Source organism: Oxyura jamaicensis, chromosome 2 (genome assembly GCF_011077185.1).
Source record: "Oxyura jamaicensis isolate SHBP4307 breed ruddy duck chromosome 2, BPBGC_Ojam_1.0, whole genome shotgun sequence".
NCBI classification, from domain to species: Eukaryota; Metazoa; Chordata; class Aves; order Anseriformes; family Anatidae; genus Oxyura; species Oxyura jamaicensis.
The window spans coordinates 132,121,126-132,137,479 of record NC_048894.1 but is presented as its reverse complement, the minus strand read 5'-3'; the positions used below and the strand labels follow the sequence as shown (position 1 = coordinate 132,137,479).

Below are 16,354 nucleotides of genomic sequence, written 5' to 3'. Positions count from 1 at the left end.
CTCCTGAAGCTGTCACAGCCAAAAATCTGTCACTGAAAGATGGAGAATTTTTTGGAGACTATTTTGGGTGAAGAGGGGGAGGAGTAGAAGGAAAACCCAAAGCTTTTCTAAAATCAAGAGGAGGCAGAATTTCAGAATAGCAGTCTCCCAAACAAGACTCTTCATGTGTCTGTATAAATACTACTTTAAAGTGAAAAGTGAATATCACTGTGAAATCTTTTTCTTTCTTTTACAAGAGATGGATTTAAAAACTACTATGACTAAAGCAACTGTAAGGTTGAAAACCATGTTTGCATCAAACAGCAATAATAACCACAAAACACCATATTCAAAGGATATATGTTTGTGATTGGCTAAGAATAACAGCTTTCAAAATCTGTGTAAAATGTCAGTATACTTGTTTGTAAAAAATGGCATCTAAAGAAATAAACTTATTTTCCTTTTGCTTACTAAAAAACTTCCATTGGAAGTAATTGCACGTGCAGTCTTCAGCTTCTTTATAAGATTTCATTGCAAATCAATTCAAGGTCAGCACTGGAGATTTCTAGATTGAATTTCTTTCCTGTGAAATGATCACTGGACAGAGAGGTTATGAAAGCAGTTCTTAGGAAATACCATTTTCTTATTATGATGGCTTTTGTCTTGCTTATGCTACTACCTCACAATAGGAGTGATTCTGAGTTGGCATGTCCCCAACTTTTTTTGAGCCACGTTATATGGACATATTGAGTGTAAGATGCCTAACTCCTCTTTTCATGTTACCAGTGATAGCAACTACTATTTTAGGTGACTTCTGTCTTTAAGACATAGAGCCATGTGAAAAAGGATCACATAAGATTATCTGCTACTGCAGTGATATGTCTAAACCAAAACCTTTTAAGAGATGAGCTGTAAAATCCCTGATAGTTGATACATGTATGGATTTATCATGTTACTATACTTCCCCTTTGAAGATCAACACCATGAAAGAAACACAAAGTTGTTTGGATTTCATATCTATATTCTATGCAAGCTTCCCAGCCAGAAAACTTCCACACTGGTGTAGAGAATAGCATTAGAATTTGCCCTTTTAGGATTGTACTTGACTTGTATTAAACCCATTAAAAAGGACAATCATTTCTGGAAATATTCCTATATTGGAATAAATACTGATTTATTTCATTTCTTTCAGAAGCTACATTTTTTATTATAATCTTACTCTCTCCAGAAGACCATTTTGGAAGCAAGAAATCTGTCTTGTTCTAATACAAGATGTATGTTTTGAAAAATGCTTTTTCTTGACAATGACTCTTGAGATGTAGAATGCTATTTCAAAAGTAATTTTATAGCTGAAACTCCTAGAAAAGGCTCCCCACTATAGGTAATCACCCATAGTTAATGTGTGTGAAACTAGTTGAATGGCTCAATTTTTCATTAGTAATCAATGATTAAAACTTAATTCTGTGCACTGAAAAAGCAAGAAAATGTAAAGTGATGAGGTTTAAAATGTGAGTCAATTCCTCTTAGATCAAGCAATTGATCAGTTTACCACCAGTACAAAATTCCAATCTGTTTTTATCCAAACTGTTTTCATCGGTTTCCTTGTATCCTTTTGATCTGTTTGCATAACCCCAAAGTGTGACGTTGAACCATTACTGATTTCTAAACAGAAAACGATTAAATAATAAATTGAATATATCAGAGGAAATTTTACTATGTCAAAAATAGCAGTTTTGCTAGACATATTCTATTTTCTATAAAAAACTGTTTATTCATTTACAATACATGCAGCAACAGAGGCTCTAATCCTTCAGTGAGCTGTGCTTGGGACAATTTGTGTGCCTTACAGAGTACCCTGAAAGATTAGACTAATGCAAAACTTCATCCACATTGTAGTGGTATTCTTAGGAAAGCAGCACATTAACAGTTGTTAAGTTTCTGGTAGTGGCAGTGTTAGTGTGCTTTTGTGAGGTGTTTTCATTTAGTGCTATATGGCATTCTGGTTGTGAAATACTGTTCATTCTCAATGTGCATAATGTGGGTAAGTTACAAACTCTCTAAAATATCTTTAAAAAGTAATTCACAAAGTAAGGAGCTTTTAGAGAAAGGTTCTGCAGGGCCTGATACTTGGTCCATTGTGTCCAGCAATTTTTAACTACATGAAAATCAACACAGCACTAATCATAAAATTACTGATGAGTCAGTACTGAGGAATACATAACTGTGAGGAAAGGTGTTGTTACCCCAGCAGGCAGCTAAGTACCACACGGCTGTTCACTCACTCTTTCCACAGTGGGACAGGGGAGAGAATCAAAAAGGTAAAAGTACGAAAAATCATGGGTTAAGATAAAGAAAGTTTTTTAGGTAAAGCAAAAGCTATGTGAAAAAGCATGAGGCAGGTGTTCAGCTGCTTCCAGGAAAGCAGATCCTCATCAAGCATAACAGTTACTTAGGAAGACAAATGCCATTTTTCCAAATGTCCCACCCCTCCCCCTTCTTTCACCCAGTCTTTTATTTCTGATCATGAAGCCATTTGGTATGGGATATCCTTTTGGCCACTTTGGGTCAGCTGTCCTGGCTGTGTGCCCTCATAGCTCCTTGTGCATCCCCAGCCTCCTCACTTGCAGGGCAGCACAAGAAGCTGAAACGTCCATGAGTCTGTGCAAGGACCAGCAACAACCAAAAACATTGGTGTGTTATCAACAGTGTTTTCATCCAAAATTCTAAAACAGAAGCCTCTAAAAACATATAAGCTTCTAAGATGAAAATTAACTCTATCCCAGACAAAAACTGGAGAAAAAGACATACAAAGCAATCTGAATCACAACATCTATATTGTATAGGATAGGGCCAGGCCTAGGTGTCAGGATTTTTTCTCTCTGAGAGTAGTATCAGTGTGACAGGACTTTGTAGATCTGACAAAGTTAGTTTTAAAAGAACATGATGAAACTGGAGGAATTGAATCAGTATTTTACATACCATATATGTAAAATTAAATTAAACTTGAAAGATTTATTTCCATTTTTATAAACTTTCAGTATCATATAATCAAGTATTTCAGTATCATATAATCAAGTATATGAATCTTCTCAGGCTGATAAGTGAAATATTTGTGATCTCCATCAGCACATCATGTTGTGTAAACTTACAGAAATCTTACATGCATTCCAGAACGTTACTTCTAAAACTTGTGATGGATGTTCAGCAAAGCACATGTCAAATGAAAAAAAAAAAAAGTGCATCTGGTTGCAGCAGTTTCAGTACAGACATAATAATAAAACAGTCTTTGTTGTGTACATGAACTGAGTAAAAATGACAGAGGAAATTGGATAGGTCTAAATCTGATTATTGGCATTCTTTTCTTGAATTAAGTAACAAAAATAAATAAAGAAGGGTGGTTTTGTTTGTTTGTTTTTAAGATAATTCCACTGTAATTCAGTTTAGTTCCATTTTGAACTCAACAGTGATTCTGACATTTCTTTGCCTTTTGTGTGTGTGTGTGTGTGTGTGTGTGTGTGTGCATGTAACTGTAGAAGTAGTGGAGACTGAAATTTTTGTTTAACTATTTCTTTTTATGAATTAGTATAAAAATGACTTTCTATAAAATGATTTTTCTGACAAATTCTACAATTTTATGAAAGATTAATAAAAGCAATCAGATTATTAAAGAACATCTTAGCCTGTTATAAAATAGAAAGGTTTTATTTGTGATAAGGAATTATCTATCCAGTTCCAAATGAAACAAGAACCATTTTTGAGTCTTTGTAAAAATTGGTTGGCAGTCACAGCATGGAGCTCTGCTATTGTTAATGGACTCACTAAGAAGTTAAAAAATCATTTAACTGGAAACATTTTAAGCTTTTGATCAGAAATGACATGCTATTCTTTAGCTGTGATGTATTTGAATTGTGGTCCAGGAGGTAAACAGTCAGTGGTTGATTAATCTGGTTATCCCACTGTTAAGAATTTTTTCATTTAAAAATATTTTTAATGTTCTAAAAATAAGATTTTTGTACTGCTGAGAATAAGTCAGCTAACATATAAGACAGTTAGCATAAATGGCTAAACAAATTAACAAAATAATTTCTCACCTGCTTGTTTAAAAATACTTTTCTTAAGGAATATAAAACCACACTAGTATGTTTTATTAAAAGCATTGTGTTTTTAATAATCTAGGGAAAAATGGATGTGAGCGGTGTCACTTACGACTCCATAAAATTTAATCTAATTACTCTTTCTCTGTTTCTTTCAGCATTAAGAACGTCACTCCAAAAGTAGGTGATGCTGAAACTCGTAAAGCCATTCGCCGTGCCTTTGATGTGTGGCAGAATGTAACTCCTCTAACATTTGAAGAAGTTCCTTATATTGAATTAGAAAATGGCAAGAGGGACGTGGATATTACAATCATTTTTGCATCAGGTTTTCATGGAGACAGTTCTCCCTTTGACGGGGAGGGAGGATTTTTGGCCCATGCATATTTTCCTGGGCCAGGAATTGGGGGAGACACTCATTTTGACTCAGATGAGCCATGGACTTTGGGAAATCCTAATCATGATGGTAAGAGAAGATTTCAGTTTAAACAAAATTAATAATAATAATTAAAGTGTCTCATGAATTTTCAGCTATTTCCATGCTTCTGTCCTTAAAGTCACAGAGTTTTCTCTCCTAAGTTTATGTTGCTTTAGAAATATCTTTAGTTAATTGGTCTATTAGGAATCTTCAACAGAAGGTTTCTGTCTAAATGTAACTTAGAGCATGAATAAGTGTTTCTCTTGAAACCCATTAAATTCTTGTTAGGAACCCTTGTATTCATTCAACCATTGTACTGATGAGTGTTTACATAAACAATTTTCATTTTGAACTTGTTGGCCATATGGATTTTATTTAGGTTTAGGGAAAATGGAATGTTCATTAGAAGTTATATAAGAGAGATTAAAACAACTGACACTTCTCACCAGTACCTATGTGTATAAAACCTAGTCCCTAGTCTTCTGTTTTACTTAATGGTGCAATGGTAGCATTTAAAGTCAACTCTTAAGGGTGCTATTCCAAAAACAGAATTAGTGCTTCCCAATAACCTTTGAACCTTTTTTTTTTTTTTTTTTTTTTTTTTGAAACACATAAGAGAAAGCTGTGGAGGGACTCTAGCAAAGAATGTAGTGATAGGAAAAGAGTAATGGTTTTAAACTAGAAGGAGTTAGATTTAAATTAGATATTATTAGATACTAGATATTAGAAATTATTTACTCAGAGGGTGGTGAGGCACTGGCACAGGTTGCCCAGAGAAGCTGTGGATGCCCCATCTCTGGCGGTGTTCAAGGCTAGGTTCGATGGGGCTTTGAGCAACCTGGTCTAGAGGGAGGTGTCCATGTTCATGGCAGGAAGTTTGGAACTAGACGATCTTTAAGGTCCCTTAGAGCCCAAACCATTCTGTGTTTCATAATTCCTTATTTAAGTTGTAAATGCCTCAGAGTCAAAGAAGTGACTACATAATGCAGTTGGTACGCCTAAAGTTTGCTAAATGAAGACTACAGATACACTTTAAGGATACTGTTTGCAGAAGAATAATCTGGCTTTTGCTGAGCTCCAAACTCATGTGATTAAATTACTGCTATTATCTAAGAAGCCTAATTTAAAGCTATCTCTGCAGAAGAGTATCAAGGAAAAGCTTTTGTGTAGATTTATTGTGCGTTCATTGCTTTGGCCCCAGTTGTCCTAGTAGATCTCTCTAACTCATTTACATAGTTTGAGAGTGTCTCTTCAGCAAACAACGACACATAGAAGAGGACATATAGATGCACAAAGAAGATGCTATTGATACACAAAAGATGATAAAGACGACAATTAAGTGCAAAACTGTTGTATTTGAATGTTAAACCAAATTTGTGAACAATTATGGATTTTATTTAACTCCTTTCCTTCCTCTCTTTTTCATCTTCCATATTGTGATGATTCTAATGGTGAAATACTTTGTATTGTGTAAGGGTCAGTGAAGCAAGAGCAGTATACTGCATTGTGGAGGCCTTTAGTAGCAGAATGGGTTCAAGAATTTTATTTCCTATGGAATGAACCCCAGATTCTTACCAGAGCAAAATGTATTGCACTGCTTATATTTGTCCTCCACAATCTCAGATCAAAGAAACAGCAGTGGGAATCTTCTGTTCGTGCAGCTCAGGTAAATAGTCACAGCATTGTGAGGCTAAACCAAGGTGTTCTTATGGGCTCTGTGGGAGACCAACACTGCACATAATGTTCTATGTTTTTTAAGTTATTACTTAAAGCAGTCAGGAAGCTCTACAGACATCCATATGTTGAAGGCAAGGTGTCAATTTAAAATGTGATAACTCATTTGGAACAGTTCCACATATGGATACTTTTAGTCTCTATGAAAATGTGTGACCTTCTGGCTATCTTCTTCTACTTTAACTTAGATATTTTTCAGAGTGCAAAATGACATGCATTTCTTAATGTGTTTTCTTGTGGTTGTATTTTATAGAGTTGTTGTCAAGAGCTATTTCTTGTATTCACTAATTTTAAAATATCTTGAAAGAAAAAAATATGTGAAAGTAAAATGATACTATCATTAAAACTGTGCTTTTATGTATCTTAGAAGATTGACCTTTTATAAGAAAAATGTTTTGTTATCTATGTCATGAAGTGTCAACAGGTATCACAGGAAATTTGTTTTGCAAGTGTAATAACATATTTTGATGTGCTCATATATCCTTTTTGAGGGAGACAGATTTCTATTAAAATGGGATAGTCAAGATAGAAAACCCACAATAGTTTATGACTGCAAAATTTCTGCAAAATACATTAAAATTAAAATAAATATCAGTGCAAGTGTTCTGAAGAATTTTGGCAAATCTTAATTTCATTGTTGAAATTGTATGTACATTGGATCTTAGGTCATAGCTATTGTCTAAATGAAAGTACTATGTGTATGTCAGCTGTTGTGATTTAACCCAGCCAGCAACTAAACACCACATAGCCATTTGCTCACCCTCCCCCCTCCCTCTCTGGGATGGGGGAGAGAAATGGGAAAGTGAAGCCTGTGAGTTGAGATAAATACAGTTTATTAAGACAGGAAAATAATAATAATAATAATAGCACTACTAACAATAATGTGTACGAAACAATTGATGCACAATGCAATTGCTCACTACCCTCTGACCGAGCAGCTGGCCACCCCGGCTAGCCACCCCTATATATTGTTCAGCATGATGTCAGATGGTATGGAATACCCCTTTGGCCAGTTTGGGTCAGCTGTCCTGGGTCTGTCCCCTCCCAGCTCTTGCTGCACCCCTAGCCTGCCCGCGGGCAGGACAGAGCGAGGAGCTGAAAAGTCCTTGGCTTGGTGTAAGCACTGCTCTGCCACAAATAAAACATCAGCATGTTATCAGCACTCTTCTCATCCTAATCCAAAACATAGCACCCTACCAGCTACTAGGAGGAAAAATAACTCTGTCCTAACTGAAACCAGGACACAGCAGGAGAAATACCAACCAAAGTAGAGTTGATATATATACTCCAAGTTGCTATTTGTCCGTGACTTCCAGTTATCAGGTAGGCCAGTGCTGATGATCTTACTGCATTAGCTTAGGTCTAGGAATGTCCACATTTTTGCTGTTGTTGTTGTTGTTGTTTTGCGACTGGAAAAAACTTCCACGTGGAAAAAGAAGACAAGCATGCCATTTGGGATTGACAGGAATAAAGGACTTACAGATCTCTTAGGCTCCCTATCATCTTGAGTTCAGTCTCAGAACACTGAAATGCAGAAGGTTGAAAAATATATTTCTGCTCTTAGCTATGAGTCATTTTTCCCAGGCAAGTGTCATTTTTTTAAGCTTCATTGCTGCCATAGTCCTTCAATAGTCAACTCCATGTAGTGTTGTTAGAAATCCAATACAAGGGTAAAAACTTTTGGCCATAAATTTTTGGTTTTTGTTTTTGAATTAAATCTCACCCCAAAGAATCATTTTCTCTGATTACAAATCTATTATTTCAGAGTGATTTGAAAACATTTAATACATATTTAGCAGCAAAATGCAAGTCTTAGGTCCTCCTGAAAAGTACTAGCCTGATTTTCCACCTTTTAGTCATCTGCTAATGAAAACAGCTTGCATATTCTCTACCTCAGAAAAGACAAACAACTCCTTGAAATTCTTTCAGAAACAGTTTTCCTTTTTATTTTTTTTAATATATATATATATAATGAGCACAAAACAAGAATATAAAGTATCATACACAAATTCAGTACTCTGAGTAAAGTTATTCCTAAATACTTTATATTGACTAGTTAATAGCAGTGTCTTCATACTCTGGGTGATTTGTTGTTACTGGGTTTTTGTTGTTGTCCTTTTCTTATCATGCTTTCTTGATTTTATTTTGTTTTGCTTGGTTTCAATAACGTTCTGGACTGAGGGGTCATTTTCAATAGAAACACATAATCTCTGCAGTTTAGTGCTGCTTTCCATTGTTATCTCTTCAGGGTCATTTTTTGTGGCTTGTACACCTATTTTAACAAGCTGGCAAAAAGGGTCTATGCTTTGAGGGGTCTGCACTTTTCCCTCATTCTGAGGAGTGAATAAGACTTGTAGGAGCCTGTTGCTCAGAAAAAAAAAACACTGGTCACACAAATTAACTCTTGCAGACTCTCTATAATGATCTATTTATTTTATTTTTATTATTATTATTATTATTATTTTTCTGGATACCCTATAAATTGAGTACAGCTGATACCTTAACTCCAGCTAAACTGTAGTGAACTCTTCTCTGAACTTCCATAGTCCTGCTGGTGATTGCAAACGATGCTGTTTTACCTTGCTGGGCTGCTGAACTCCACCACAACTGCTCTCACTCCCCCTCAGAAGAAGAGGAGGAGAAGAAAGTATGCCGGAAAAAAAAAAAAAAGGGGGGGGGGGGGGGGGGAGCAGGGGATGGGGGAAGGGGACTCATGGGTTGAGAAAAAGCTAATTTAATTCAAGGGAAAATAAAGAGGGAAAAAACAACAACAACAAAAGAAGCAAAGACTGCTTGAAAGCACAAAGAGAGGAAAAAATATATATATTTTCCTTCCACAAGCGATGTTTGGCCATGTCCAGGGAAGCAGGGCCTCAATACACATAGCGGTTGTTTGCGACGACAGACATCTTGATAATGAGAGCCCTTCCTCCCCCTCCCCCCCCACCTCCACGCCCTTTCCCACCTTTTATTGCTGAGTGTGACACCACATGGCATGGCATATCCCCTTGGTCAGTTTACGTCAGCTGCCGTGGTGATGCCCCCTCCACACCTCTTGTCCACTCCCAGACTGCTGGGGTCTGAAGGGAGTCCTGATGCTGTACCAGTATTGTGCAGCAATAGACACAACACTGGTGTGATACCAGTGCTGTTCTAGCTACAAGTGCAGAGCACACCATTGTATGGGCTGCAGCAGGGAAAGTTTTGTTTATTTATTCTCAAGATTATTTTGGTAACACTTTGCAACTGCAGTAGGAGAAGAGGATGGAAGAAACAAACATTGAAAATGAAACACTAGTCAGGAACAGGAAATCAGAAAGGATGTGAAAATCACAGGAAAATATTTTACAGAGAGCACAGACTAGATTGATAACAAGACAAACATATAAAATAAGGAAATAGAGGTCATACAGTATGGACAATTAGAGATGTAAACAAAAAAATAAATAAACAGATGAAAATAGGTGTCAACTGACATAAGTATTTATTTGAAAAATCAGTATTTATTAAATATATATATATAGCTTTATTATCTCCTGAATTTAAGTGCTGGAAAGAAAAAGAAGGAAAAAAAAGGAAAAGAAAGAAATCTTAATATATCGATCTGGAGGTGAGGAAGAGATTTCATTGCCCCTATGACTCCAATCCATTTAGGTGATACACATCACCTCATTTTTGGAGTGAAAAATATTTAGACAATGAATGATGTATCCGGAAAAGGACAATGATGTCTTGTTAAGCGCAGAAATATTCTGGAGGTATACTGTTGTCAAAATCCTTAACCAGAAGTCTTTTTCAAAGTATACTTTCAGTTGCAAATGTTTGAAATCACTGTATAGAAATTCAAAGTCATTGACAGGGATGGGAGAGACAGGGACTGCCTCTACTGTTAGCTGCTAGCATAAAAATCCTCTGCTGTGCCCTGTCTTCCTGTATGGAACCTGATGGTAGCGTTCTTATTGGCTTTAACAGGGCTCTGTCACACGTTGTCTTCATCTGGCCATTTTTAAATCTGGAACATGTAAAGTTTTTAAGGCACTGTAATAAAATTAGAAGTTGAAGTATCAGATTCTAGTAGAATAGCTAAATGTTGTGCTAAATGTGTGCTAAATTTCTGGACAGTCTGCTTCATTATGTAGTTGTTAAGCTTCAGAGCCTCCTCCCCTATCCTCCAAGTTACTGCAGTATGATGTATATACATTCTCAAGGTCTTAGAGATAAAATGCTTTCCCTGTTATAAAACATGCAATTATATGTTTCTACTTATACTCTTCACATTTTACTTTGGTTATGAGCAGCAGTATTTATAAATCTGTGGAAAATTTAAATAATATCTGCTGAGCATAGATATTTGCTACAGGAAAAAACGGATGGTGTATTTCTATAACAACACAATTATGAATAGGACTTATCTTGCAGATCTGCTTTGTCAATAGTATATAGTAATAGAATCATTAAAAAAAAAATCAGCAGGACAATTTTCCTATGTTTACTTCAAAAAATTCAAATTAGAAAGAAAACAAAGTATATATTTTATACAGGACTCACTACATTTGATTTCATTGCCCCATACCTGTGAATGAAGTTTGCTTATGTGTTGGGTCTGTCTGGGATGGAGTCACCTTTCCCTGCAGCAGCCCACACAGTGCTGTGCTCTGCACTCATAGCTGGAACAGCACTGGTATCACTCCAGTGTTGTGTCTATTGCTGCATAGTGCTGGCACAACATCAGAACTCCTTCCAGGCCCCCAAGAGCCAGCAGGCTGGGGGTGGGCAATTGATGGGGAGGGGATATCACCTGGGCAGCTGACCTAAACCAACCAAAGGGATATTCCATAACACCTGATGTCACACTCAGCAATAAAAGGGGGGCTCTCATGGGGGAGGGTCTCTCCTGAACAACCGGTACGCGTTTTGAGGCCCTGCTTCCCGGGATGTGGCCGAACATCGCTCGTTGATGGGAAGTAGAGAATAACTTTTTTTTCTTTCTCTCTGTGCTTCCGCGCGGCCTTGTTGTTTCTTTTGTTTCTCTTTCTCCCCATTCCCCTTTCCTTAATTAAATCATTCTCATCTCAAACCTCGAGCTCTTTGTGTTGTCTTTTCTCCCCCTTCCTCTTTGAGGAGGGGAGGAGTGAGAGAGCGGTTGTGGTGGAGCTCGGCTGCCCACTCGAGTAAAACCATCACAGCTTAGGATCCCACTAAGGGACTTTTGAGAAGGAGGGGAGGCAACATCTGATCTCAGAGTTACTAAATGCAGTGTATACATTGAGATTGCTTTTGAAGTGATAAAGTAGATATATCTCCCCTATTACAGGGTAACTAGCTAGACTGTTCTGGAGTAAGGGGTGTTCCTTGCTTGCTTGCTTGCTTTATTTATTATTTTGATGAATCCATTGGAAAGCCTTAAAGAGGACAAGTACTAACCTCAATTCATTTTGCACCCTTCCCATTAACTTAACAGTGAGTAGTACCTAAAGCTAAATGAATCTCAGACCTTTCATCATTTATAATTTCTGAAGTAAGACCTAAGCGAGGAACAGATGAAGAGACTGAAAGCAGTCTTCCGAACAGTGACTTCAGACAAAGCTGGCTTATCTTTAGAAATCTGTGTGTCTTGACTGGTTCTGTTGGTAAATAACAGCAGACATTTAGTAGATGAAGTTTGGGTAAAATCACGATTATCTTTGGCAATCCCAACCCACTGAAGCCAGGTTCCTAACTATGCTCAGAAGCTTCATCTTGGCAAGCAGTAGCTGGGAATGAAAGAGCTGTGATGATTTTTGGAGTTCAGCGTCACTGCTGTCTGCTTGTTGGATGAAACACAAACTATTTCTATCAGGTGGGAATGGTGACTGAGATGCAACTGTTATTCCTCCTCACTTTTACCTTATATATTTACCATTAATCTCTTTTACATGGATTTATTTTATTACAAACATAATTTCCATTAAATATAGTAAAGCTCTCAGATGGAATCCTAAAAGTTATGGCAGAGTAAATAGATCAGAAGGAAGACTTTCAGAGAGGAGCCCATCATGGATGAAGATATATTTTAATAGACAAATCCACCAATAATATATATCATCATATTTTTTATGGCTTCTTAATGTATATATTTCCTTTCTCCACCTGAGAGTGGTTGAAAACATTTTTTGCTATCTGCCAGAAACTAAAAGGCCTTAACTTAAAGCATAAAATCCTGCTTCATCTTCAAAAATTGCATTGGTTTATCAAAATAGATTTTAGATTTTTCTCGCTATATGCAATCAGTTATTTTTTTCTGGAAAATTACTGAATGCATTTAAACCTATTTAAGGGATTATTAAACCAGTTTGAATGGAGAGTATAGTACTTTTAACTGTTTAATTTAAGATTGACCTACTTACACGTGCAGCTTTTTAAAACAGCAAGATTTAGAAGTAGCTCTTGGGGAAAACAAGGATGTCTTGAGAGCTTAGACTTCAAGCAGATTAGACAAGATACTTAATGTACCAATTGCGGACTAAAATCTGACTGCAGAAGTCTGACTTCCTGTGGCAAAAAAAACTTGGCAAAACTAAGTATAAGCTCTCCTCAGATAAAATACTAGATCAGTAGAGTTCATTTGATACTCTTATCCTCATATTCATATTTGCCAGAGAATAGAAATAAAGGGTACATGCATTTTTTTATTTTTTTTTATTTTTTTTTATTTTTTTTGTCTGTAGCAAATTTACTATGGCAATTACTAAACAACACTGAAATTCTGTAGAAAGAAGTCTTCTAAACAAAACAAAACAAAACAACATAAATAATAGCAAATTGTATTTTATTACAGAAGTAATAGGTATTTTTGGTGTACGTTTGCTTTTAAGTGTAAGGAGAATATGTTTGTAGCATGCTTACATTCATGTGGAATCCTTACATGTTTTATACACGTGAATCCGCCTTTGGGAAAACAAGTACAAAACTCTTCTTAAGGATTTGGTAACTTTTTGCTAACTCTGTAGTACTCAACAATTATCAAGTTTTACCGACAAACAAAACAAAACAAAACTCTGTCACTTTGTACTATGCAGCTGATAGATCTCTCACGTTGCCAAGCAAAAGCTTTCGGGATTTGATGCAAATACAGTGTCTAATGTAGATAGATACTTGGACTCTAGTTAGTGCGTAGATTATGCTGTGGCCTCTGTTTTGGCAGCCAGGAAAAATTTATGAAAATCTTAATCTCTGAAGTGCATAGATCAACTTGTAGTAAATTTCTTTTGGCTGCCAATGTGGTTGTCACAGTGCAGCAGATATATGCTGCTGCAAATATGAACCAGTAGAGCTGTGAAAACCATGTCTCCTAAGGGAGATTCGCATCTCAAACAATGCATGTCATATGCTATGGTTAGGTAGAACGCAAGCTGAGCACTTCAGATTAAAGGAAGCTCTATATTACAATTTTAACATTACTTTCATTTCATAAAGCCTAGTGCTCTTGCTTACTTGATTATTTGAATAAGCTTTTATTAATATTGAATTTAATCTGCAATTAAGCAGTGTGACCTAGTAGTCATCACATGCTTGTTTTCCTGTTCTGTACTAGGATAAACATGTAAAAGCTGATTGTATTCTTTAAATATATATACATATATATAGTATCATACTTATCTATAGATTTTAAACACAGAATTAGCAACATGGATTCCTAGAAATCAACCTATTTTAATAAGGCTATTAGCTGATACCTAGGGAAGATGATAAGAGCAAGAACAAGCATATGGCAACAAAAACCCTGGCATACTCACTCCTAGCTTCCAACAATCTGTGACTCATTGACTTTCTGAGCCAGAGGCCATATTTTTGTGTTTAATAGTCTTTGAGGGATTTCCTTTCATGAACTGGTGTAATCTCTTTTTTAACCTGTGTAAGCAGATATGAAAAACTATCTGTTCTTGATTTTTAAAGTTGCCATTTATAAATTCACTTTAGGTACACTGATACTCATATTATGAGGAAGAATTTCCCTAATCTATGCCATTAATAATTTTATGGATCTTGGCCATATCTAGTTTCCAGGCTAAAGAGACCTAACTTGTTGAAGTTACAGCTTTGTTTATGTGTGGTTGCAAGGTTAAAGAAGCCCAACTTCTGTTTTAAACTAAATCTATTTGAATGCAAAAATGAGGTAATTAGCAGTATTATAAAATATGGCAAACAAACAAACAAGCAATTACATTTATAGCATTTCACAATGCTGAAGATGCCAGAAAATATTTGAAAGAACTTCACAAGCTACAGACAAATGGAGTAACTGATGATTCTTTTCATTTCACCATTCTCCCTGAAATTCAGGAGTCAACTTGTACACATATAATAGTTTTTATTGCTAAACCTCAAGGCTTTCAGTATTTAGAAAACAAATCACTCTTTCCCCAATAGTAAGTGGATGTTATGCTGTTAGAATTTAACAGGGTAATCTGTTTTCAAGCTTCCCAAATCTTACATGGATTATACTTGTTTGGTGCGCATATGCCCACTAGTTCCATGTCCAGACATCCCAAGTTGTTGCATAAAATGATAACTCTGTACCATTCAGGGTGTACTTAAAAGTATCACTATAGTATGTAGAGCTATGGACGTAGACCTGCACTTGGGAATAGGAAGGCCTCTTCAGTTATTGCAGAGATGCATCCATAAATGGCCCTGGGTAGCTTGTAAGGACTCAGTTATGAGGCATAGGAATATACAGACATGAGAAGTGGATCTTTCTAATAGATCCCATGTACTGTCTGGAAGCCAGATGTTGGAAAATATTAACAATTGACAAGGTAATTAGCTCATTTTCTATTTGGTGTTTTTTGTTTCTTTGTTTTTGCTTTCATGGAAAATCCTTTCAGCTTTGAGAAAAGTGCTTAATTTACATGTTGTTAAAAGGGAAACTTAAACACTTGCACTCAGTGAAGGCAGAGATGTGGATAAATCCAGCCCCATGTTCTAGATGTGTGCTTAGTTGGCTCATTGTAATATATCCCAGGGGCTATCGATATCATACTCACAACTTCCGTCTTGACCTAAAATTGCCAAGTGCACTGTTATGCTAACTGAAAGAGAGGCTGAGGAATAAGTCAAAGAGATGGATTTTGTAGTATTCCTAATTAAAGCAATGGAAATGTAGTCTGTTAAGCACATCTTACACAGTGCTTTTAGTGTCTATAGATCCAAGGTGGTATTTACACTGTGGCTTATTTGCCAAACAGAAGTGGTCATGATGCAGGCAGTAAATCAAAAATGAAGTGTAACAAGATCCACTAAGTTGCATATTGCTTCCATCATTGTGTAGGCAAACACAGACCATTGCAAGCCTATGTGGAGTAGCTAGGGAAGCTGCAAATTCAGTTATCCATTTGAAGTACAACTGGAGGTTATTTCCCACATACTAGGGCCAGCAGAACAAACTGCTTGCATTTGCCATCTGCCTCAGTTCACTATCAGCCAGTCTTAAACTGCTAATGAGAACTGTAAAACTAAACTGGCTGTCATTGCATGGAAATGAGTGATGAAAGTTCACGTTGTCTGTTACATCAACTTCAATGACAAGGAAACATTTAGCTGAAAGACAGAATGGACCCTCACAGACAATTTCTGTAACCATTGCAGGTATGCACAGAAAAGGAACAGACCACATGATTATTATTAATATTGTTGCTGTCGTCTAGAGGTCTTTGTCTCTAATAGCTGGTTATACAACAACAGAAATTTTATTACTGTCTTCCCAAGCTGAATTCATTGCATCAGACACCTGTATACTGAGAGTAGTGAGTTAACATGGGGAACATAGTTGAAAAATATTTGTTAAACTCAATAATAAGTTGAAGGTAATGATGTGTCCATGAGTGGTTTTATTTATTTATTTATTTATTTATTGGGGGGGGGGGGGGGGCAGATGGATGTGGTTTGAACAAGTGCATACAGAAAATGTGGATCAGCCTCTTCATGATTATTTTCCTGATTCCAAAAGCCCTCACATACAGTTACTGTGTGAGAAAAAGAGGAAAAGAGGGAAAGAGAGAGAGAGAGAGAGAGAGAGAGAGAGAGAGAGAGAGAGAGAGAAAGAAAGAAAGAAAGAAAGAAAGAAAGAAAGAAAGAAAGAAAGAAAGAAAGA

General features: G+C 36.3%; 1 protein-coding gene across 2 annotated transcripts in view; it reads left to right on the top strand.

The window, feature by feature from the left end:
• The window catches only part of MMP16 (matrix metallopeptidase 16), a 201,544-nt gene that overhangs the window by 110,325 nt on the left and 74,865 nt on the right, over positions 1-16,354 (top strand). For both annotated transcript variants that reach the window (XM_035316408.1, XM_035316409.1), the window contains one exon: positions 4,232-4,536. In XM_035316408.1, the coding sequence (XP_035172299.1) occupies positions 4,232-4,536 (305 nt within the window). The remainder of the gene's footprint in view (positions 1-4,231; positions 4,537-16,354) is intronic.